The 26,180-nt window shown below is 47.5% G+C and overlaps 1 protein-coding gene across 2 annotated transcripts in view; it reads left to right on the forward strand.

The window, feature by feature from the left end:
- Positions 1-26,180, forward strand: part of TTLL11 (tubulin tyrosine ligase like 11) — a 249,861-nt gene that overhangs the window by 193,795 nt on the left and 29,886 nt on the right. Inside the window, exons 7-8 of one of the 2 annotated variants that reach the window (XM_082625340.1) lie at positions 11,812-12,063; positions 19,251-19,357. In XM_082625340.1, coding sequence (XP_082481466.1) covers positions 11,812-12,063; positions 19,251-19,357 — 359 coding nt within the window. The remainder of the gene's footprint in view (positions 1-11,811; positions 12,064-19,250; positions 19,358-26,180) is intronic. The other variant, XM_082625341.1, reaches the window with a different exon arrangement.

Genomic DNA, 26,180 nt, shown 5'->3' on the forward strand with positions numbered 1-26,180 from the left:
TTGAGAGTCCGCCTGCCGATGCAGGGGACACGGTTTCGTGCCCCGGTCCGGGAAGATCCCACATACCACGGAGCGGCTGGGCCCGTGAGCCATGGCCGCTGAGCCTGCGCGTCCGGAGCCTGTGCTCTGCAACGGGAGAGGCCACAACAGTGAGAGGCCCACGTACCACACACACACACACAAAAAAAACCCCAGAAGCCAGCCACTCATCCTGAGGCCAGGAGGGGATCAGCACAGAGGGACTTTCTCTAGGTCGTGCCCTACCTGGGGAGGGCTGTGATTACAGTCTCCTAGCGGAGGGCCAGCAGAGAACCCCCCACCCCCACCCCGGGCACTGCCCAACCTCACGCTGGAAGCCTGGAAAGAGCAGACTCTTGCGAGTCAGACAGACCCAGATCACCGTGTAGGGGGCGTGTGACCTTGAGTACGTACTTTAGTTTACCTGAGCTCAGCTTCATCTGATGGACAGCAAGAGCTATCACTTCTTGAGTGCTTACGGCGTGCTGGGTACGATTCTAAGTGCTCTGTATACATTAGCCCATTTAATCGTCACAACAGTGCTGTGATGTAGGTAGAATTATCGTCCCCATTATACAGATGAAGGCACCAAGGCACGAGCAGATGAAGACACTTTCCCAAGGTCATCAGCTAGTTATGGAGAGGGCAAGGATTCCAACCCAAGCATGGCTCTGGGATATATGTTAGTATCTCCACCTTAAGGTCTCAGTGTGGCTTAAGCAGGATAATCAGTACACGGGACAGCGCCTAGCCCAGAGGAGGCTCAATAAGAATTACTCCCTTTCCCTGACCCACTGCAAATCCAAAGTCAGGCAGCCTGGCCTGAGAGAGGCCTGGGGGATCAACCTCATGAGTCCTCACTCACATAAGTGAAAATCTCATGCAGAATGACACACACAGAATCACCTTGCAAAGTCGGGTGCACATGCCACAAGCCCCTGGGACAGAGTCCAGTGAGAATTGTTTTGCATTCAACACCCATGCAGCAGGGATTGGCCAGCTGCCGCCCTGCGAATCAGTGACAAGTGAAATTCACAAAGCAAGCAGATTTCATCTGAAATCTGGAGGAAGGAGTATATTTGACCAGGATATGCCTACTGAATCCCTGAATAAGGGTTCCCTGGGTGCACAGTATACAAAAGGGAATTAGGATTACCATAGAAAAGGAACTGGGGCTTGGATGAAATTGAATGCCAAAAAGAATTACAGTCTAGGCAAAGGATGACTTCTATGCATGGGTTTCCCCACTTATTGTCTGGATTCATGCAGCCCTATACTTTGGTGCAGAACTGTGTTTAAGCATTAAAACGCTTTTTGTGGCAGATAGGCTCTGAGTATGTAATTAAAAGGATCCCTTCATTAGCAGAACTATACAGCGCAAGCTCAAGTTGGCCTTTTCTGCTAATTTTAGAGGTGGTAAAACAGAGGCTAATACAACCACTAATTACAACCGTCACACAGACAGTGCCTTGCTGTCGCTACTAGGAAATCTTTGTTCTCCCCACGTGTAGACAGTATATTCCCAGGAACTGGGAGAGAAAAAGTGGAAGAAAGATTCATTCTGGCAACCAGAAGGAGGGCTGTGGCAGTGTAGGGTTAAAAATGTGACCTCTGGAGTTAGGCCACTGGATTCCAGTCCCAGTCTTATCCCTTAGGCAGCTGACTTAACTTCTCAAAGCTTCAGCATCCTCAGATGTCAACTGGAGTCAATCATTGTGTCTAATTGATAGAATGGACACGGGAACTCACTGAAACGATGACTAATATTCACTACCAGCTATTCTGAACAGTGCCGGGAACTGTGTAGGGGTTATAGTCATAAACAAGCAAGAGAGGTGTCACCCTTCCAGGCTTCCAGTCCAGTGAGAGAAACAGGCATCAAACGAACAATTGCACAAATACAAATAACCGTATAGGTATAATTGTGACAATGACTCTGAAGAAAAAGATAATGGTGACGGCAATGATGATGATGACGGCAATGATGATGACGTACAAAGCCTGGAATGTTATATAGAAAAGCATGGTTGATTTAACTCTTGAAGCTATGGGAAGTTTTTTGGAAAAGGTGATACAGAATCTCCGATTTGAAGGACGTGTGTTTTTCAAGTGGATACTTTGGGAAAGAGCATTTATAAAAAAAAGAGGGAGGAATGTGGAATGTAGACAACAAGGCAGGCAAGGCAGGCAGCGACCAGACCCGCCGGGCCCCGAGCTCTCTGGCCGAGGGTGAGGCCTTGTCCAGCAGGCCTCGGGCAGCCCATGCAGGCCAGGCTTGTCATTTGAAAACCATTCCTCCAGGATCCAGCGGAAAGCTAAGCACGAGCCCAGTCATCCACAGAAAGACAGCAGCCAGCTACTTAGTGGGTTTAAACAGGGGCTCTGCAGCCCTTCGGGCAAAAAGATTTCTCCTCCATGCCGGCCAGCGTGGTCGGATGCGTCTGAAGCTGCTCATTCAGAATCAGAATTTTGGCCACTCTGGTGTTTTAGCTCAATAGTGGTGTCGGTTTTTTTTTTTCTTTCTTTCTTTTTTCAAGGTTCTGAACAGGAAGCCAGAACTGGGCCTGCCTTTGCTACCATCTTTCACTTGATGCCTCCCCTCAAGCAAGTGACTTTGCTTTGACTTCTCAATATTATTTCAAAGGGAAAATGAGACGAGATGATCACTAGGTCCCTTTCTACTCCTCAGTTTAACTTTTGCTTTATGTGGGGCGCAGCAAATATCACTCTCTGTGCATGATTCTGTGACATCAGTAATCCTCAGTAGAGAACTAGGGTATCAGATAAGGGTCAGTTATCCAGCGAGACCCGAGAAAATGAGACTCACTTATTTAGGGGATTCGGACAAGAGGGTAGGTGCAGTCTGACCCCGGGTGGCCTGCCGTGAGATTCCCCAGATGGGCTACAGGCAGTCGAAGGAGCAAGAGGACAGTACAGTGTCTATAGTCATGTGGGTTGGGGGTGGTACAGAATGCCAAAAAGTGGTTAAAGAAACCCTGTATTCTCCTGAGCTCCCGGAGGTGTGTGCCGATCTCTCCCACTGAAGCTGGGGACAAGACAGTGAGCCCCTCGAGATGATGACACATGGGAGATAAAGATGCTGGTGATTATAACCAAAGTGGCTAACAGGAATTGCGGCACCGTGCTAAGCACCACATATCCATTTTCTCTGTAATTACATCAGTCCTATAGTTTAGGTACCATTATTATTCCCATTTTATATAAGAGGATACTGAAGCTTTGAGGTTATATGACTTGCCTGAGGTCACCCAGCTCAAGAATACAGAGCTGGGATTCCAGCGGTGACTCCCGACTACCCCCAGAGCCCAAGTCTGGGTTCCCCAGGCCAGCACCTGTGGGGAGCAGCTGTCTGGCAGCATCTCCTCCCACCCTCCCCGGCCTGAGTGACAGTACATTTCACTGTCTCTTACTGCCTGTACCCAGAGACAAAGAAAGCAAGAGGGACCAGGGTGAAGATACTCACTCTGGGCAGAGGGGAAGAGCAGAGACAGCCCTGTTGGAAAAGAATCCCTTTGGGAAGTCTTTGTAACATGAGCTGTCAGTTCATTTGTCTGGAAAATGAGAGGGCTGGGCCAGATGACCCCTAAAGGCACTTCCAGCTCGGAAATAGCCTGAGTTCTGGGTCTGTGGGAAAGGGGGCATTAGACTAGGTCTGTATGTTTGTTCTTTTGTTAATTCGTTGCCTGGCCCGACGGGTAGATGCTCATGCAGCATACCCAGCCTGGTGGCTCCGGGAATTCATCCCAGGCGGGGGCAGAGACCTAGTCTGCTGCCGCTGCCACTGGGGGCCTCCGCTAATTCCCACACATGCGACACACAGTACATCAGTGGTCGTGTGGGCCTGAAAATGTAAACAGAGATTGATTTGTTGGGCAGTCGAAATGGAACAGCCCCATCCAGATATGACATGATTGTCACACTGAGGTCAGTTACAACTCCCCCCCGACCCAGCAGAATCATCTGGATGCTCTACACATAGGCTGTTTTTGATCCTAAAGAATGCAACAGTTTTGTGCTGGGTTTAGACTAAGTGCCCTCCCAACCGCTGTCCCTCGTAAGTAGGAGACTTCTCTCCCATTGAAAAGGAGGAAGGGGCTTCCCTGGTGGCGCAGTGGTTGAGAATTTGCCTGCCAATGCAGGGGGCACGGGTTCGAGCCCTGGTCTGGGAAGATCCCACATGCTGCGGAGCAACTAGTCCCGTGAGCCATGGCGGCTGAGCCTGCGCGTCTGGAGCCTGTGCTCCGCAACAAGAGAGGCCGCAACAGTGAGAGGCCCGCGCACCGCGATGAAGAGTGGACCCCACTTGCCGCAACTAGAGAAAGCCCTCGCACAGAAACGAAGAGTCAATACAGCCATAAATAAATAAATAAATAAATACATACATAAATAATTTTTAAAAAAAAAGAAAAGGAGGAAAAAATGAGTTCAGAGAAGTTTCGTAACTACACTGAGTTGTAACATGATGGAGTGGAAAGGGCCTGGGCTTTGAACTCAAGCAGATCCTTGTTCTAATCCTCACTCAGCCATTTAATAGCTGAGTGACCTTTGGAAAGTAGCCTAACCTCTCTGAAGCTCATTTCTCAGCAGCAAAATGGAGCCACTTATTATACCTAATTCATAAGGATCATTGCCAGGGTCAAATGAGATGTTACGAGTAACCAACCTGACTCTCAGATATTTAATGCCCGATAACTCCTCATGTATGGAAGAAGCCGTAGTGCAGTGGTTAGAAACAAGGACACTGGCACCTGCCTGCCTGGCTCTCTATCCTGGGTCTACAACCTATTAGTTTGTATCCTTGTGCCTTGGTTTCCACATCTGTAAAATGGGAATAATGATAATGCCTGCTTTGTAGGATTTTATCAAGACTAAATGTTTTAAGATGGCAGTTCCTGACACATAATCAATATCATCACCATTGTGTTTTATTGTTGATGTGACACTGTGCTATGGAGGAAAGTGATTGAGGGAGGTGGAAGCGGCCAGGTGAGCATGAGCCGGTGGGAGTAGACCCGGCATGGATCTAGGTCTTACAGGGACTAGAGCATCAGCCAGATCCCTCACTAAATCCCTTTCTTTCTTCATCACTTTGGAAACACATGCCTCACCCATCTATCGCCTTCTCTTCAGACAATATAGCATTGCCATCAAGCAAATGGGGCCCCTGTGATGGAAGAGATTTATCAAATGACAGAGCCGGGCTACATGGTAGTTATGTTTATTTTTAGTGACTTCATCCTCCAGCTCTTTAAATTAGCTGCTGGGCTAATTTAAGGGACTTCTTTGGTGCATTGTTGGCCGTTTCTTCCGGAATGCCAATGTGCCTTTAAAACCCCCAAGGGGCTGGGGGCGGACATGTCTTGGCCAAACGGCGGGGAAAGGAGCCTGCCTACCTACCTCCATTTGCCAGGGCCATCCCGCTGCCCACCAGTCTCTCCTGTCAAGCCACAGGATTGCCCGGGAACATGATCTAGGGCCTTCGCTCCCGTTCTATCCCCCGTGATCAAGCAGTTGCCAAATCCATCTTCCTTCACCTAGACCAGTGATTCTTAGACTTCAGCCCGCATCAGAATTCCCTACAGGGCTTGCTAAGGCAGAGCTTCTGAGGCCATAGGTCTGGGGTTGGGCCGAGAGGGTGCTTCTCTAACAAGGACTCAGGCTATGCTGATGCTGCTGGACCGGGGACCACGCTTTCAGGATTCCTGAGCTTGAGGGTTCCAGTAGCTTCCTAACATTGTCCACCCCACCTCGATTCAGGACACACACTGCTGGCAGGTTCATTCATCTTCTCTGAACTTCTGATTTTGCCACTCCTTTCCCCCAAATCTCCCACAACCTTGTCATCTCCTACACTGCCACATCCGGGCTCCCTTGTCTGACACTCAAGATCCTATAAGACCCAGACCCAAGCTGGCTTCCTGGTCATCTTCCTACCTGTTCCCCTTCATGTACACGACTAAGACCCAGCAAGCCGACCTACTTCCATATGCTCCAGGTCCCATCTCTGGATGCTCACCTGGCCACTCCCACCTGGCTCAGTCATTGTTTGTGGATGGGTCTAGTCTTCCCCACACCGGGTCATGTGCTTCTGGGTAGCTGGTACTGTGTCTACCTCACCTGTGTAGCCCAGGCCCCTGGGACAGGTAAGCGCTTGAGAAATGGATCATGAATGAATAAATTATTGAAGGGATGCTTCACTAAAAATGGGAATTATTTCTCTGAGAGAATTCAAGCACCTCCTCTGAAACTGGAACTTGCTGTATCTACCTTCCTATTTTGTGAACTCCCAAGAATATATACATATATAATCTGTACATCAGAAGAAAAGTCTTTGGTTTGATTTAAATCAAATTAGCACAAGAGCTACATAGTGGGCTAAGCCTTGGGTGTGTAGTGAGACAGTCTGGAGTACAAATTCTGATTCCACCATTGATTTGTGACATTGGGCAAGTATTAAGGTTCTCTGGGCCTCAGGTGCCTAATTTGTAAAATGGGACTAGTTTCTACCTACCTTGTAGAATTGTTTTGAGAAACCAGTGAGGTCATATATAGGTGGTAAGCTGCTTGACACAGAGTGGGTCCCTGATAAATAGGAGTGATTCTTAACAGTAGGCTTTCCAGGCAAAATAGTGGTAGGTGGTTTTTCACAAGAGTTTTAATAAAACAAAATTCCATTTTATTTGAAAGACAATAATAGATACAACATTCCAGGATTCTTTCCCCTATTTTAATGAATCAAGGACACACCAAATTCAATTTAAAAAAAAATAATACCCCAAAGGACCGCAAGTAAGCTTGATTTATATTTTCTTTACCAGTCACTTCTATTTTATAAGTCTGACTTTTCCATTAAAATGCTATTAAGTAAAAACAGGATTTTACAGTATTTGTGATAACTTGGGTCTCAGTGTGATCATTGGAATTATCTCTAGCAGAATAACCATGTCTCCTTGTTTTATTTCCTCTTATATATCAGCTATATCTTTACTGCCTTCTTCCAGTTGAGTAAAACCACTTCTGCCTCAATTTGTGGTTTTGAGTCCATGAAAATATCTGTGGTTTTGAGGGCCCTTTTCATCCTGAGGTTATTAATTGGGATTCAGGAAGGGAGGGGAATGGTAGTCATCCAGTAAGAAATGTGAGAGGCTGTCACGGAGAAGAGAAGACACACCCATCCTGTGAGGCTCTGAGGGTGGGTTGGGATGTGGGCTATGGACACCAGAGGGAGAACAGCCTCTGATGTGCCATCCAGAAAACCTTCCCAGCCTGAGAGGTGCCCTGGAGGTGGTGAGGTCCCCCTCATCAGGTAACCCAAGCTACGGCCACCCCCTTGGATGATCTGCCAGTCAGATGACCCACTGGTGCTAATGTCCTGTCTACCTGGGAGTCATTTCTTCTCTAAAATGACATCATTGTGAAAAGGTCAGGAACTAGACAGGTGGTGGTTATACAACATTGTGCGTTGCATGCTTTAAAATGGTTAAAATGGTGAAATTTATGTTACGTACAGTAGACCACAATAAAAGAAAATAGATGACATCGCTGGACAGAATGGTCTCCAAGGCTGCTGCTAGCTGTTAACATGTTATGTTTCTAGGAGGGAGCCACGTGGCTTAGGGGACTGGCTCCCAGACTCTATTTAGTCAAAGACGAGCCATGTAGACAATATCTGACTGACAGGGAATGGCCAATTAAATTATGGTTCAGGCATAATATGGAATATTATATGTCCATGTAAGATTATGCTCATGAAAACATACTTAATGCCACAGGAAGACAATTATGATATAATGTAAAGTGTAAGAATAAAGGATTTAAACTACCCATGATGTGATCCTAACTTATAAACATAGATAAAAAATCAAAACATTAGGGCTTCCCTGGTGGCGCAGTGGTTGAGAGTCTGCCTGCCGATGCAGGGGACATGGGTTCGTGCCCCGGTCTGGGAAGATCCCACAGCTGTGGAGTGGCTGGGCCCGTGAGCCATGGCCGCTGAGCCTGCACGTCCGGAGCCTGTGCTCTGCAATGGGAGAGGCCACAACAGTGAGAGGCCCGCATACTGCAAAAAAAAAAAAAAAAAAAAAATCAAAACATTAGTAGTGTTTATCCCTGAATTGTGGGATTACAAATTATTCTGATTCCTTTATACAGTTCTCAAAATGCTTACAAAGACCATGAATTACAATTATAATTTTTAAAAAACTATTTAAAAACAAAAAATAAATAACAGGCCTTTGGATTTGGTAACCCCCAATGTGAACCATGATGTGCTTTGGAATAGTAGGGCAGCAAGATGGAAACAGCCCTGGTTAGGAGAACTGATGTGTAATTCCAGTTCAGCCAGGGCAAAGAGCTGCTTCGCCTTGTTGTGCCTCAGTTTCTCCGTCTGGAAGAGGGGTATAAAAATAACAATGTACTGCACGTGTTTTGTGAAGAGCAAATGAGATCATGAAAGTGGGACAGTTCTGTTGACTGAAGAGTTCTCAGCCTTTTTCTTGGTCATGGAGTGAATTCAAACTGTGTATTTCCAAATCTTTTCTTTAACAAAAACTTAATGAGTGCTTTTAAAGTTAGTGATTGCCACTTATCCAGGAATTTAAGAGCTCATTTCCAGTAACAGTGCTGCTTTTTTTCCTCATCTTTCTTCCTATAACCTTAATGGGAAAACATTTTGTTTCATCTGAAGTGTCACCACCTGACTTTTATTTACAGTCTTAAATTCAAGGAGGTGATGATAAAACCAGTTTAGCTGAAGGGAAGTTGCACCCACTCCATCCCCCTCCCCCTGGGAATGTGGTGCTTCTCCGGAGGAATAAGGTCCCTCCTCTTTGTAGGAGGGAGCATTTGTTTCCCCGGAACCATCCACATTGTTGAACTTTAGAAGAGATTTTCCTTTGCGCTTCTCTGGTTCTGCCTGTCCTCGCTTTGAGACCCACTTAGAAGGAACCATGAACAGGACATTTTATTCACACAAGGGGGTTCTCTTTCTTGGAGGCTGGCTCCTTGGACCAGCATAAAGAAAAGACCATTTTGGTAGGGCCGTCAAGTATGCTGTTTCTCTCTCGAACCTCTTTCCCATTTAAACGAGCTTATGGGGTGGGTACAAAGCATCATAACCTTGATGTTTTATTTGAAGCTTACCTTGCTATTAAAAGCAAACTTTCCCAATTCAACAAATTCAATGAAACATTTCCGAAGAACCTGATACGTGCCAGGTCCTATAGAAATAGAGTTGAATAAGATGTGGTCCTTGCCTTCAGTGAGCTCACAAAACAGTGAGGGGGATTGGCGTGTAAGCAAGTGCAGCGCAGTTGATGAGAGGAGCGAAGAAGTCCGAGGGGCAGGAGTGGGACATGAAAGACAGTCTTCAGCATGGTCAAGAGAACAGCTGAGCCGGTTCTGAAAGTGGAACAGAAATGTGCCAGGCAGCCAGGGCTGGGAAAGTCTTCAAAGGCTGAGGCAAGCAGATATGAAGATACCAAGACAGCCCAGCTTGGTGACTGATGGTGTGCTTGGAAGTGGGAGCTCTGGGGACGAGGCCATTTAATAAAGAAAAGAAAAGAGTAGAAAATGGCCTTGGTATTGAGCTCAGCACCATGGGACGTGGCTCTTCTTTTCCTGGATCTCTTAGCCAGCTGGGCAGTACTTACTGGCCGTTCACACCGCCCTCAGGGTGTTACCAAGTCCAAGCTCGTACTGCTCGCCACATGACAGGACAATAAATAGAGAGACAAGTTGTTGGGGCAAGGAATAGCACCTTTATTCAGAAAATCAGCAGACTGAGAAGATGGTGGATTAGCATCCCAAAGAACCATCTTCCTGGAGTTAGAATTCAGGCTTCCTTTATACTAAAAGGGGAGGGGGTAAAGTCCTGGTTACGGTCAGACTCCAGAGGGGATGTGTTAATTTCTTCCTTCCTGAAGCCATTCACAGGTGGGCCTAGTCAGGAGGTTTCCTGTGATGCTAAACAAAGATATTTTACCTTAACACTCATCACATGGGAGGCAGGGTACCCAGAGATGGGCCATTATGTATCATTTAGGCTTATAGGCAACATCCCTTTAGTGATTAACTTGTAGCAAAAGCAAGGGAACACAAATGTTAAAGTAAAAGTAACAGATTCAATGTGGAGTCAGATTTGTTGTTCCCTGTTACAAGGGTTCTGTCGCTGGAATGGACACACGGGTGGAAAGGGTTACGCCTGGCCCCTCATCCGCTATGGGCAGGACAAGAGACAGAAAAGCAAGGTGAGCTGCAGGTGCAGAGACAGGCACTGAGTGTGGAAGGGGGCTGGGCGTCCAGCAAGCACGGGTCTCTATGTCCAGGCCAGGCCATGACTGGGGCGGCAGCAGAGGTCAAGGCCTTGAAGGGTACAGTGTGTCTAAGGCAATGACAAGAACTAAGGAGGGCAGAGAGGAAATCAGGAAGGGCCTTGCGTGCCAGAGGGAGGAGTATGGACTTTATCACGTAGGCACTCAGGAACCACAGAGAACTGTAGGAAGTGTGCATCCCAGCCAGGTCTGTTTTAAAAGTGCACCTCAGGTGCCATGTGGAGGATGGGTCTGTGGATGGGAAAGGCCGGAGGCGGGAGATCCCATTGTTAGAGTCCAGGAGAGAGCAGACAAGGCCAAGGCAGGGGGAGAGTGGAGCGGGTGCCAGGGAACACTAAGGATGCTGTGGAGACAGAGGGAGAGGAGGGGTTGGCGTTTACTCAGATGTTTCCTGTTTGGGTCACTGACAGATGGTGGTGACATTCGAGGAGACAGTGAGTGTGGATTTGGGGTGAGGGGAAATGGTCATGTCAGTGTGAGGTACCTGTGGGTCATCCTGGAGGGTGAACAGGTGATAGATAGCTGGATCTGTGTGTCTGGAGGTGAAAAGAACATTCCAGCTGGAGGTGCATATCTGAGAGTTAGTGGCTGTGAACTTTCTCGAGTATCAGGATAATTTCCAAATAAAATATCCAAGCTAAGGAATCACAACAGTACGATCATTTTTTTTTTGTACGAGTTCCAAATAAGAAAATAGTTAAGCCAGAAAATCCAATTGTGCCTATTCCTAGAATTGGGTAACTGCTGTATCTTTGCACATTGTTCATTGAACTGTCTGTGGCTTCTTGCCAGCCCTCAATGAGATTTTTATATTTCTTAATTATTCAATTACTACCCATAAGTAGGAGTTTGAAATCAAACCCAGACTGCTTCATAATAGAGTATTCTTTTCAGTCATGAGTACAGAAAAGGAAATTGTCCATATTGGGAAGTGAGGATGGTAGAATGGAGGAAGTGTAAGTCTCTAGTCCCGGCTCTGTCCTGGGTTCAAGCTCTGGCTTTGCCACGCCCTAGCCGTGTGAGCTTGGGCAGGTCGCTTCTTTGAGGTCAGTTCTCTGGTTTGTACATTAAGAATAGTAATAGGGCTTCCCTGGTGGCGCAGTGGTTGAGAGTCCACCTGCCGATGCAGGGGACACGGGTTCATGCCCCGGTCCAGGAGGATCCCACATGCCATGGAGCGGCTGGGCCCGTGAGCCATGGCCACTGAGCCTGCGCGTCCGGAGCCTGCGCTCCGCAATGGGAGAGGCCACAACAGTGAGAGGCCCGCGTACCGCAAAAAAAAAAAAAAAAAAAAAAAAAAATATATATATATATAGTAATAATACACCCCCCTGCAGCCTGCTATAAATCTAAAGGAAAGGAGAATTTGCAAGGGAAAGCAATCTGTGTGCTGTAAAGCCCGCTCTAAATGTTGGTTCTGTCGTTAACTCGTGTGCTGCAGGTCTCAGCAGCTTGGGAAGCCGTTAGCCTCAAAGGAAGAGCCTTCTGACAGCGATCTGGCCAGTGCCTCGGCAGGCAGCACCCATCCCGAAGCCCACCTGCCCTCCATCTGCCTCAAGCAGGTGTTCCCCAAGTATGCAAAGCAGTTCAACTACCTGCGCCTGGTGGACAGGATGGCAAACCTGTTTATCCGGTTCCTGGGTATCAAGGGGACAATGAAGTTGGGACCAACAGGCTTTCGTACCTTCATAAGGTCAGTGAGACCAGCTCCTCTGGCAGGGTGGAGACCAGCCCCACATCTGGCTGGTCCCGTCTCTCGGACTGCTCCTGGGAGAATCTGTGATGCCAGATCACGGCCCCATTTGGGGTTGGACTGGCCCAGCTGCTGGCACTGGGCCTGGCACATAGTAGACTCTTGTTTGTTGAATGAATTAATGAATGTTATGGATGTGACAATAATCACAACATTATGCTTGTGGTTAGAAAACAATCCTGCGCTACCTTGAGCTAGGTCCTTATTCATCTATGAATAATTGCCCCTTGGACTCAGACAGACCTCGTGCTTCTAAAACTGGAGTGATGTTCTCCCAGCAGTACGTGGCTGAGTGCTGAGCTTTTATGAAGCCGCAGCAGAGAAACAAGCCACATCTTCCAAAGTGTCAATTTCAGGAGAGAAAAGTTAAATAATTCAGTTGATAAATAATTTAATACATTTGTTCTAATATAAAAATAATGTGGTTATATTATAGAGTATAATACAAAATTTGCATGAATTTTAAAGATAAAACATGAGACAAAGAAGTTGTGTTTTTGCCACAGCCTATAAAATAAGCCATTGCCACTTAATCTCCCGAGATTATTCATTAACTTGCCTCTACCCTCTGGGATAATTTGGGGCAGTACAGGAGCACTTACTAGCTGAGTGACCTTGGGTAAGTTAATGACAGTCTCTGAACCTCAATGGTCCTATAAAATGGAGATGAAACTATCAATACCCTAGGATTGTATGTTATACACCTCAGAGGAACTACCTGCCAGCGTCCCATGTTGCTATTGTTTTTCTCATCATTGGTTTTAATATTTCTATCTGGCAACACAAAGTCACCCTGTTCATAGTTTTTTTCATGAAAGCAAATAATTAGAAGTCTTGAATTGGAAACCATTTGTCAGATGCTTTTCTCTAAATGAATTTTATAAATTCTAACTCTAGTGCTCTGATACTCCTGATAGGATGACATGAAGAAGTATCAGCAGGAATTTTTGCCATCTCAGTAAACCTGAAGTCATATTTGCACAGTGATTTTGAGAGGGGCTTTGTGTTAGTTTCAGGGGAAAAGAGAACCCCATGGAAAGAGCACAAACTTTGGGGTTTGGCTTCAGAGCCAAGCACACTACTTAACAGCTGTGTGGCTTTGGGCAAATTCCTTATCTTCTCTGAGTCTCAGTTCCCTCATCTGTAAAATAGGAATAATCTCTCCCACCTTGCAGGAGTGTTATGAGGTTGGGACGTAATATATCATAAAGGATCTGGCCCACTGCCTAGTTTATGGGAGCTGTTTGTGAAATGGGAGTCTTTTGTTATTATTTCCATGAGACAGAGGGAATTTTCAAGAAAGTCAACAGGCACATGTTATTTCCCTGAGAAAACTACCTAACATGATACCCTCTGACTCATTTAAGAATTGCATTTGATTTGTAGGAATAGATACCCATCTATAAATGGTTTAAAGAGTAAAATTAATTTTTTTCTCATATAACAGGAAATTTGGCAGTGGGGCTTCTAGGGCTGGTTAATGACCCCACAATGTGATCAAGTCCCCAATTTCTGTCTTTGTGCTTACCCACCCTGAGCATGTGCTTCAAGCTTCAGGGTTGCCTTATGGTCACAAGATGGCTGCTCAAAATCCAGCCATCATGGTCAAGTTCCAGGCAGGAAAAAGGAAGAAGGAAGGAAGAGCAAAAGACGTTGGTCAGATGCTTCCTTTTAACTCCTAATACAATTCTACTAAAATGTAAGAGAGAGGGAGAGATTTGAAAAAAAATTACATATCACAAGAACCACAATCTCAGTTGCCTGAGGATGGGGTGGGGGGAGGGTGCAGGCAGGAAGGATAAACAAACCAGTGGGTGGGGTCTAGAAGGATGAGGAGGGTGGGGCTGTGGCAAAAAGAAAGGTTGTTGCCGGGCTAGTATTACCAAAGCTTTTGATTTTTCAAGATAAGCTAGAAATATTGATTTTTATGTAAAATATCAATGCATGTATATACTGAATGTTGGCGATTCAGAAAATAATTCTGGGTTCAACCAAAGCATGGCGGCCCATAGAGTCCACCGGTGTGTTACCTCTGGTGTCAGAGGCTGAGGTACATATTAAGAGGACTGGTATGTTCATGTACAATCTTGAAAAGAAAATTCCTGAAAAGAATCAAGAATGGTTCTAGCAAAGAAGATTCTTAAAATGCACTCAAACTGGATGATGTCAAAAATATTGCTACAAATCTGTCTCTGTGTGAGAGGCTTTATGATTTTTCCACCCCTTTGTTCTCTATAATTAAGAGTGTTTGCATGAACAACCCATCTTTGTGACGTTAGGGACTATTAGGTCCTGCAGCCGTCGTTCCCAACCTGTGGCCGAGTACTGTTAGTGGGAGCGATGGTGACCGTGACAAGTGACAATGTCTTCAGGTAGGGAAGAGGCAGCTGGAGCAGAAGGACCCAGACTGTGAGCCCCTGTCCCCTCCCTCTGTACCCACCCAGCAAGTGTCCTGAGTAATTAAGGATGCAGGAAGAAATGGAGAAAACATTGCACAACTGTTAATAGATTTCTCCTTTTAAAATGTACCAAGACATCCCAACAGCAACTTTGTTGTAAAAGATGATCTTCTCTGCTTTCAGATTTATATCTGAATGTGTTCCCTCTTGCCAGCTAAATTTAACAGCACATGTTTTCTCTTGCTAACAACTATTCTCTCTCTGCTTTCCACTTCAGTTTAAATTTCGCTTCATTGTGAATTAATAATATTTATGCCATATGTTAAATCAAACCAAGTGCCCTTCTCTGGGGCACTCTGCCAGAGACATATTTGCTGGCTAGAGACCCTCCCTTCTGAGCTCCCACGCAAACGGCAGAGGTTGAACTTGACTTTCGTCTGTCCTACCCACTCTTCCTCTCCAAGTTCCTTGAAGAGAACTGGAGGGAACAAAATAATAAACATTCCGATTGAATTTATTTTCAGTGACCATCTCTCATAATGTGCTGCATAGATCAGCAGTTTTAGGAGTGAATTATGCTAATGCCAGTCTGGCCGTATTCTATTTTTCTTTTCCACCAAGAAATGAGAAATAATGAACTGTCATCCTCTCGTCTAGAATTAACTCTATCTAACCAGCTTGTCGTGTCATTTCCTCAGGAGGCATATAACAGTAGCACGTATTACCATGAATTAAGCACCTCTTTTCTCTCTCTCTTTTTTTTTTAATTCATAATAATTGCTGAGGTGTGGAGACATCTCTTTCTCTGAGAAATAGAAACTATCTGCTTCTTCAGTTTGACAGCTTTCTCGCGGGAAATGCATTTTTGTTATTTTCCTTCCATCGGATTCCTAATTGGGAAGGATTTCTATGTAATTCACTAAGAACCCGTTTTCTGAACGTATCCTACATCAGAATTTGACATCAACTGGCACATGCTGCATTTTCCATTTCCACAGCCTGAAGATTAAACGGTTTGCCAAAACCGGGGTTTATTTCTGGAAAATGGAGGCAGCTTCTCCACACCTCGAGTGTTTGCTTCATGCTGGGCCATTCCGCTTGGAGATCCCCACTCGTGTCCTTTGTGGTTTCTAATCCTGGTCTCCTTCTAAATTAGAGAACGGTTTTCTCTTTTTCCTTTTTTTTCCCCTTACACTCCCTTATCTCATAAGGAGATATTAATATGCTTCATAATGGGTAGCTGTGGGGTGTTATTCTCTGAGAGGCAGCATGGAGCGTTAGAATGTTCTGGAATGGAAGCGTCAGGGGCCCTGCCTCCCCCCTGTCATTAACTCCTCAGTGACTTTGAAAATTCCCCTGTTCTGTGATGATCTCTTTCCAGTAATATCATGAGATTTTTATGCCTGGGATATCAATAGCCTTTAAAAATAGAAACATTATAAACCAAAGTTGTCTTTCCCTCCCCATGCGGATGTTTAGAGAGTGGGTTTTTTTTTTTTCTTTTTTAAACAAATATTGATTATTTGTTAGCTTTCACCTTACAGAAACCTCTCCAGGAAAAAATAAGCTTCTTTTCTTTCACAGAGAAGGATGAACACAAAAGAAATTCTATAAATAGGATTTTATGGAGTGGAAAAAGTTGGTTTCTAAATTTCCCATGAGATGTCACTAGTTGTTGAGAGAAAATGGGGATAATTTCAAATCTTTCTAATCTTAGGCTCCTAATGAACTTGAATGATTTGTGATTCTCTCCATCCTATGTGCCCATATTCTTTTGATTCTGAAAACAAACAAACAAGATAAAACCTTTCTTTAAACTGGTTCTACATCATGGAGGAAGGCTGGGAGCTGTCATATGTGCCAGGCACCGAGCTAGTCCTTAAAATAGCTTTATATGGCGAGTCGCCTTATCCTCATACAAATAAGGAAATTTAGATTGCAGAGAATGTCAATGACCTGCTCAAGGTCACATAGCAGAGTCAAGATTCAAACTCATGTGCCTTTGACTCCAAAGCTCATTTTTTCCATGTACGTTTCTAGCCTATCCTTTCTGCGGAATCTTTCTGGCTTCTCCTGTTACCATAGTTCTTGGATTTCTCTTCCACTGAAGAATTTATCCTATCACTCATCAGTCATTTGAAGAACTGCATCCCAGAGCATAAGGGGAAACTGTTCAAATGATTAAGAGCTACCAAGGCCTCATGTTTTTACCCCAGATTCTGAGATCATTTCTACCCTCCGAGAGCCATATCCAGACTGATCTGGATCCCAGCGTCACTCACTGGGTCCAGAATACCACTTACACATAGTGCACACAAAATAAATTCTATATTGAGTGGGTGGATGGATGAAAAGTGCATTCCAAAATCTTAACCCTTGGAGACATTCCCTGTTTGAGTCCATTAAGAATGTTTGGTGACCACGGGGGTAATCCTAGGAAAACCTGTCTCCAAGTGACCCTGGTTGTCTTACCCGCCAGCCTTATATCCCAAAGCTTCCCAACAGGGCCTCTCTAGAGGCTCCAGACTTTCTGGGTTACCTGAGACTTTGTCTCTTGAATCTTGGGTTCTTCCTGAAGCTCTGGGCTGGGCCACCTCCCCATTTCTCCCCAAAGTTCCCAAGTCCACTACTCCATCCTCCAGGGGAGGCCTGGATGTGAATCCCAGCTGTGTGATCTTGGGCAAGCCATGTCCCTTCTCTTGAGTCTCAGCTTACCCATCATTGAAATGGGCCTAAGAATACCTCCCTCATAAAGTGGTTATAAAGATCCAGAGAGCTAATGGGCAGGAAAGGGCCTGGCATACAGATGGTGCCCACGAAGTGCCTACAGAATCAAAATTCTTTTAAAACATTTCCCGTCTATGGCAGCCAGCACAGATCCCTCCTTCCCCTGCCCCAGTAGCAAATGTTACCATCGACTGTGTTTGCAGGTATCACTATGGAGGGAAATTTACTTTTGGAAAAGTGATAAATGGAGAATCCTCTTTGGTAAATTATGACTCCTACTAAAGGTTTGACACTTCTAATTTCTCCTGTCAGGAAAAAAATAACTATATACCAGTGGTCAGTTTGGTTTCCCTTTTTATACTCCATTAACCCACAGAGCAAGCTAGGCAGAGCTCCTGTCCTGTGGGGAGCAAGTGGTCCAGAGGACATGGATACGATAATTGGAGAAAACCCGTAGCCACTCCTAATGAAGCTGTGGAAATGAACAGTGCAGGTTGTTAGAATATACCTTGGGAGAGACTGGAGCGGGTCCCCAGCAGGACCCAATAGAGATAGCCATCTCAGTGACGGGTGACATGAAAAGCCCTGCATCCACTGACATGTTGTTACTGAGGCTCAATAACTGTGCGCTGATGTGCTTTGAAGTCTGCCACTGTGACTTGTGATTGAAATACAGAGCAGGAGCCCAGGAGGAAGCAGGATGTGAATTGATGGCCTGAGGAATACAGGCAGGGAAGAAAGGAAAGAAGGGAGGGAGGGAGGGAGGGAGGAAGGGAGGGAGGGAGGGAGGGAGGGAGGATGCTGTCATATAAGGAGCACCAGCCTCGTCCAGGCACCGTGCTGGGCACACGTGGGCACATGTCAGGGGTGTGCATGGGTTTGGAGAGGGACCTCTGGAATGCCCAAATCCTGCTTGCCAATCAACCCCCGACCTCTCGGGTTCCTAAGGGAGCTATTCACGCAAGGGATGATGACAAATGGGAAACCAAAGAACCACTTTATCATAGCTGGGGCGACGGATGTGGACACATTTGGAAAGTTGAAAGCAGCATGCAGTGTAGTTCAGCCAAGCAGACAGCTGGGCCCAAGGTCTAGCTTTCGGGATTCCCAGGGCAAATCCAGCCCATCTTGGGACTCACCTCCCCGGCACAATCTGGTTCAGGAGGGAAGTGCCTCTGGACCAGCTGAGGGCTGCCTGCCTTCTGAACGGAGAGCCTAAATTCTTTTATCCAGACACTCTGACTAGCAAGCCCCATTTCTCCAGAATGGACAGGGCCTTCACTGAAAGGTCAGCCTCAGGCAGCCTCTGAAGGGGCCTAGATGGTTGTAGCTCTGAGAGGAAGAGGGAAAATAGAGAGAGATTAGGAAGGGAGTCAACAGTTGTCATGGCCCAACCAGGTGCCAGGGCCTTGGGATGCCCTACCTTGTCTCCTCTTCACAACAGCCACGTGGGCGGGTGTTATTCTCTACATTTAAGAGACCAGCAAATAGAGGCACCGAAGATTTAAGTGAATGGTCCACAGCCATACAGATAGAAAAAGCAGCAGGGCCAGGATTTCAGTCCTGGTCTGTCTGAGGCCCAAATCATGCTCTTTTCAGCGTGCCTGCCCACCATTCCAGACCACGGTGACTGTAGTAAAGCCTGCCTGTTTTATAGGTCAGGAAACTGAGGCTCAAGAAGGGGAAATCGTTTAATCAGAGCCATCTGTTTCTAAGTGGTAGAGCCAGGTTCAACTCAAGACTTGCCATCCTAAAGTCCCTCCTCCTCCCAGCCCTTTAGAGCCCTAATGAACCACATTACAGGAACCCACAGGCTCTGACCTCAACTCACATTTTCAGCCTCCTCTCCCATGATTCCCTGCCATTCACCCTTCACTAGTTCCAGCTGTGGGGAGGGAGGGCCTTCCAGGTGGGGCACACAGCCCGGGCAAAGGCACAGAAGCCAGACAGGACAGGACGGGTCGGATCTGGCAGTGACGTGTCCTTTCCTGTCTTCTGCAGGAACTGCAAGCTCAGCAGCAGCAGCTTGTCTATGGCCGCCGTGGACATCCTCTACATTGACATCACGAGGAGATGGAACTCCATGACCATGGACCAGCGAGATTCAGGTACCTGATGACTGGCCTCTGCCATGTCCTGTGGGAGGACAGAGAGGGATGGGTGGTACATTATCTGTTTCTTCTTGTTAAGGGTCAAGGTGGGGGAAGGAGGAAGGTCATCCTATTGTTACCGAGCCAAACTTGGGTCTGTTGGCCTGCGTGCAGTAAAGCCAATCTACTGACTCGGAGTTGTGGCAAAGGAAAGGGCAGCATTTATTGCAGGGCCAAGCAAGGAGTCCAGGCAGCTCAAAAGGCCCGAGCTCCCCAGTGGCTTTCAGGGAAAGGTTTTTAAAAGCAGGGTGAGGGAGAGGTGTCGTGGGGTGTGTGATCAGCTTGTGGACGTTCTTCTGATTGGTTGGTGGTGAGGTAATCGGGAGTCAACATCATCAACCTTCTGGTTCCAACCCGTCTGGGGTCTATGTGCTTGTGGGCAACATGCAGTTAACTTCTTCCACCGGTCGGGGGCTTCAGTATCTGCAAAACAGCTCAAAGGACGTGGCTCAGAATGTTATCTATAGCCCTTGAGGAGGAACTAAAGGTCCTTGACTTTGTTTAATGACTAAACTATTATTATTTTGTTTTGCCTGACTGTTTTCCTTTGTTTCTGCATTTTCTCACTTCTTTGATTAAATTTATTCTTTGGAACTTGGGGAAGGCCTAGGAAGCTAAAGTTTTTCTACAAACAAAAAGCAGGTGGAGGATAGGGGGTGCAGGGGTAGGGTCTGTCCTGGGAAGGCTTGCTTACACTATCAGCTCTAGACATCACTGGAGGGCTGGAGCTGAGTTTGAATTCAGGAGCACTGTCCTGACGTCTGCTCCCAAGGCTGTGCCCACCCAAATCCTAATTCCACTGCTGGAATCCTTTGCCTAAAGCTTTGATTCCATTTATGTTGGAAACAGTCACTTATTTGTTGGTTGGTTCATCCGTCGCCACACATTTCCAGGGCATAAGCGGGGCCAGGCCCCGGATAGACTGGAGTGAACAGCACTTGGTTCAGGCCCAGGAGGAACTGGCTCTAGGGTTGGGAGGCAGATGAGAACATAGCGGTAGCTAGGGCGATGCGTGCTAGGATGGAGGGAAGCACAGAGAGGCTGTCAGGAAGCTCAGCAGAGGAGTTCCTGAGCAAGGGGGGCCCAGGGAAGACTTCCTGCAGAAGCCGAGTGGAATCAGCCGAGGGACAGGGTGGCACACACCCCTTCCTTCAGGGCTGTTTGCCTGCTCTAGGCAGAGACGCACGTGAAAGGCTCAGGTCACCCCAAGTAGCCTGGAGGGTCTGCAGCAAGGAGGGAAAGGAGAAGAGGCAGAGATGGGGTTGCAGGAGCTGTCGAGGCCTTGAATGCCACGCCAAAGAGCTTGATCTTGAGCCCCTAGATCACATGGGGCCGGTGAGGGATTCGGTAAGAAGAATCCACCTTTGGTGGATGAATTTCTGATCTTTTTCCTCCCAGAGGGGTTTTTTCTAAAAAGCCATAATAACCATACCTGACATTTGTTCAGCTCATCACAAAATTACAGCGGGCTCTCATGCATATTCCCTCATTAAACGTCTCTGCTGTGAACCAGTGCAGTAGGTATTAACGCTCGCATTTCACAGCCGAGTAAACTGCAGCTCAGGTGATGGCAAGGGGGCCACCCTCCACTCGGCTGCCTCCTTGCAAAAAGGACACACAAAGAGGGGGCACCACAGGGAGCAGTTTTTTCCTGCGATAGGGTGGTGAGGACCTGAAATCAGGGGGGTTAGGAGACCCAGCTTAGAACGGACAATGCCACTTCCTATGATGTAAGTGCGAGAAGCCATTTCACCTCGTCCTGTCCATTTCCTCCTCCGTAAAGGGTGCCAGCAACACCAGCTCTCCGGGGTGCCCTGTGTTGGAGGGTCTGAAAGCCTGTGGGGCCCTCGTGGACAGTTCATCTTATCAGTGGGCTCCCCTTGGGGAGAATCCTGAGCAGGGTGCTCCCTGCCAGATCCTGCCCCGCACCCCGGGTCTGCCCTGGGCTAGAGCCTCCTGACCACAAGGACCAGCAGCTCTTCCTGCGGGTGCCGGGACTTGGGCATCCTTTGCTAAGTGGTTTCACGTTCGATAATGAGGCTTCCAGCTGCCAATCTTGGGTGTTTCCTACATGCTGAGCACACTGCCCGGCACTTGACACGTGCAGCATGAGCTAGAATTCTCCCAGAGGTAGACACGATTATCTCTTTCATACAGAGAAGGAAATTGAGGCTCAGAGGCACGGCTGGTGGGTAAGGCTTTAACACCAAGCTGCCACCCTCCCCTTCCGGTTGCTTCCTCCTGCTATTGGTCCCAGAGTAAGATGACCACCCAGCTCCCTACTGCTCCCCTTTCTTAAACTCAAAAGCAAAACTCAGGGGCTACTAATACTCACTGATTCGACAAGGCGAGAGCTCCTATCACATCTCCGCCGTCGGAGCTCCCTTCCATTCTTCCCTGGCAACCAGGAGAGGCTGGAGGTGGAACGTCTTAGAAGTAGGCAGATGAATTATCATCTCCAGGACGGAGGGCCCTCGTGTGACAGTTGAGCCGCCTGCTTTCTGCTGACGCCTTCAGAAAGTGAAGACGTGTTTGCTGTGTGAGCCGAATGCGGGGCGTCGTTGCAGGAGCCTGTGGAGGGGGCCAGATGAGGGGGCAGGGGTGGCAGTGGGATTATTAAATATTGAAATTGATCAGGAATAGCAGCGGGAAGCTATTTATCATGTTTTATTGCTTCAAACTAGCATTACCATCTGGCCCCATTGTTAATTCTGAGTAGCTTTTCATGTTTTGTTTGCCTCTTAAATTGCTCCCCAGCAGCGGAATCCACAGGGGCTGCCCACAGTACAGGCTCGGGTGAGGTTTTCTGGGGTCTGCAGCGTCTCTCTGTCTGCTGACCAAGCTAAGGAGATGAGAAAAATACTTGTGTTTAGAACATACAGATGCGCAAGTCTGGGGCTGGGATCTTCCAGGCCTTTCCGCCCTGCCTCAGCCCCTGACTGTGTGGAGTAACAATCCTTAGTAGTAACTGCAATTTTGAGATCACCTCCGATGTACAAATATCACTGCTAGGGCTTCCCTGGTGGCGCAGTGGTTGAGAGTCCGCCTGCCGATGCAGGGGACAGGGGTTCGTGCCCCGGCCCGGGAGGATCCCACATGCCGCGGAGCGGCTGGGCCCGTGAGCCATGGCCGCTGAGCCTGTGCGTCCGGAGCCTGTGCTCCGCAACGGGAGAGGCCCGCGTACCGCAAAAAAAAAAAAAAAAAAAAAAAAAAAATCACTGCTAATTCTCACACCAGACCTTCGAGGTGGGTGATCAGATCCCATTTTACAGAGCAGGATTCTGAGGTTTCCAAGAGCAAAAGTGACTTGTCTGAAATCCCATAGCCAGTGAGTAGCAGAAGCTGGATTTGCACTCAAGCCTCCTACCTCCTGGCCTAGGACGCTGTCCCTGGTCCAGGGCCACACTGAGCAGCGCTTTTTCATCTGAGTGATGCGGAGGGGATGGGGCTCGTGAGGCAGGGAGGTGAAAGGTCAATTCACAGAGCACAGGGAAGGCAGAACTGGAGTGGGCGTTGGTGCCTTGTCCACACACCTGTCTCCCTTCCTCCTTGGAGCTTATACTCCTGTTCTCCTGTTTCCATTACTCCTGAAAGGAAATAATAGTGCCCAGGGTGGGTGGGTGGGGGGTCGTATAGGCAGTGAGGGCTGGGCATTAAAGCCAGGAATGAGAACGCTGTCTGTGCCCATGGGCTCAGGGGCCACTGCTGTCTTAGCTGGTGCAGGCTGGGGCCCAGATGCCTCCTGAGAAGGCTGCTCGAGCACCTCTGGTTCTCAAGGAGAAGGAGTTTCTGAAGCCAGCCGCGTGCTCAGGACCATTCAGGAAGCTACTGGATGTCAGAAGAAGTAAAGGCCTGGTCGGAGGTGTGGGTCCCTGTGAGCTGGGGCAGATTTACCTGCCCTAGAGCTGCTGGGGGGCTGGCACGGAGGAAGTCAGAAGAGGGGCAGAAGGTGCACTCTCAGTCTCAAAGGGCACGCACTCACTCATTCATTCACTGATTCGTTCATTCAACACACAGGTAATGGATGTGTCACCAGGTATTGGGCCCTACTGGAATATAAAGAGAAATTATTTTACAGACCCTATTCTCAAGGAAAAAAAAATAATAGAGGTTATGTACTGAACATTTACTATGTGACAGAAATCAAAGATGCTTGTTATGAACTGCTTCATTTAACTCTCACACAGCCCTGTGAGATAAGGCTGGCTATTCCCATTTGACAGATGAGAAAGCTGAGGCTCAAAGGGTGAACTTAAGCAAGCGTGTCAAGTCTTACAGTGGGGAGCCTGGGATCTGAACCAAGAACAGCCTGCCTTCAGAGCTCATCCTTGGCCCTTGCATTACACCCAGCGTCTCCAGCCACACAAATGAAAAGGATGAGCAGTTGACAGTTGTAACAGGGGGTGGCCAGAGCTCCCATGGGGGAAGCAACAAAGGAGGGAGCTGTGTGGGTGAGGAGAGAACACGAGCAAAGCACTTAGCATGCTGGGCGACCCAGAAAAGGTGCTCGCTACTCGTTCTGTATCCCTGAGGGCCTGGCACATCGACCAGAGCACGCAAAAGCATCTCACTTGGTGCCCAGTGAATGTTCGATGAGCAGACGAATACCAATATAAAAAATGTCCGCCATCCCCAAAGCAGGGCCTTCTGAGTGTGAGAACGATGGCTTATACTAGTGGTGGTCTATAGGGGTCTCCCTCTGCTTTCCTATCATCCAGTGTAAAATGCCAGCCCATTTGAATAAGACCATCACCCCGACCCAAACCCCAGTGTGTCCAAGTGCTGATGCACCTTTCCTTTCTGGAAGCCAGCCCAGACGTTCCTTCTGCCCTAATGAGACTTTGGTACCCACCAAGGGGGTTAACCAGATTCCCAATGCTCAAGGCCCTTATGGACCTTTATTTGACCTGCATGAGGAGACCCTGCTATTGAAATGGAGAAGAAAAAGTGATGTTTAAAAAGACTAGAGAAGGAAAAAAAAAACAGTAAGAAAAAGCATACCTATTATGAAATCTAAATCTCAGACCATCCTTTTAAATAGGCTCGTTATTGGTTGCTTTTTTAAATTGGACCTCAGGTGCACAGAACTGGGTTGATCATAATCTTTGGTTCGTGAGACACTTCCATCCTGGTCCATGCATAGCCTGCTCTATTTAGTTAGCTTTTTGAATTAGTTATTTGTAATAATGGAAGAAGCATCCACACACTCTCGTGACCCAAAGCAAAAGCTGGGACTCGACGATCACACGCGTTTAACACGTGGCTCTCCCCCAAACCCAGCCCATTTCCCACCTCTCTCCACCTGAGGAGCCCTCAGCTGCATCCCATGCCCATCGCTCCCTAAACAGACTATCTTCCTCTCTTCAAATGCCAATGACTACGTAGGAGCTTGGTGGAATTCCGTAATATGCAGTCTCACACTCTGCAGCAGGCCAGTGTAATTGTCAATTGTCATTTAAAAAAAAAAAAAAAGATTTCAGTTTCCAATTCTAGAATTTCTAGCAGAGCACAGAAATCTAAAAAAAATTCTAAAAAAGAATTTCTAGCAGAGCACAGAAATCTGTTTGTGTTATCAGCAAACTTGGGGTGTAGTAGCCCTCTCATTGCCCAGAACCATTTGTCAGTGAAGAGGCAGTTATGTTATGTAAATTACACTCACGAACACCTCCTTATCATTGAGACTTTGCTCTCTACTTCTCTGTGGCGAGAGACTAGGACAGCATCAAGATTAGGCAATAAAAGGCAGTATCACTGGCATCATCTGTGAGAGACAAACACTTCACTTGAAAAGGGAACACTTGAGCCCAGCATCTAGGTGTCTGGTCCATCTAACCCACAACCGGCAGCTAGGGGCTTCAGAGCAGCTTTGTTCACTTCGCAGCCAGATTTTTTGCTGTTTTAAAATATAAACTAGAGGTCCTCCCAGTAAGCAATGGAAACATGATTGCAAAACAAGAAAAAAATGGACTGGAGCGTCTTTCCCACCCACGTGAGTGAGCACACATGCGACACCCACATATGCGTGTTCGGCCCACACCTTGCTTGCAGAGGAAAAATCAGAGTGGCATAGTTTAATGTCTCATAGGTGCTGTAGACCCTTTGACCAAAATAAGAAACATTTCTTCCACTGCTTGAAGAACTCCTGAGCTACATGCCCGCCTTCGTGGGGCTGCCTGGGTTTGACTGGCAGTATAACCAAAGCCACGGGCTCTGGGATCAGACAAACCTGGCTTCAAATCTGAGACCGGTAAATTGCAAGCTGTGTAGTCTCCACAGGTTATGTAACTTCCTCTGAGCCTCACATTCATCTTCTGAAAAGGGGGAGATAATAATGGTGCCCACTTCATAAGAACATTGATACGGCTGAAATGGGACAAAGCAGAAAGTGCTCAGAGCAGGGTCTGAGTAGGACATGCTCAGTAAGCAGGGGCTGCTTCCATTGATATCACCTGGCTCTGACTGCACCCCTCTCCCGGGACATGCTTCCTGGGCACCTACTCGTGCCAGGCGCTCTGCAGGTGCTGGGAACAGACAGGAAGAAACGCCTGCCTGGAGACACTCGCAGCCTGTGGGAGGGATGGGATGTGGCGGCAACAGGCCTTCCCTCGGAGCCGACAGAGTGCCAGGGCCTCCCCTCCTTTGCCTCCAAGACGGCCCTCACCTGCCTTTGGCCCGGGTGGCTGCTATCAACAGACCAGTGCCTGGCTGCCCCATTCTCGCCGCCCTGCCCCTTTGTCCTACACAGCACTGTTGGAGGGTTGGCTGGGACGAGGAACCCATG

Source organism: Mesoplodon mirus, assembly GCF_964341445.2.
Source record: "Mesoplodon mirus genome assembly, chromosome: 1".
Classification (NCBI taxonomy): domain Eukaryota; kingdom Metazoa; phylum Chordata; class Mammalia; order Artiodactyla; family Ziphiidae; genus Mesoplodon; species Mesoplodon mirus.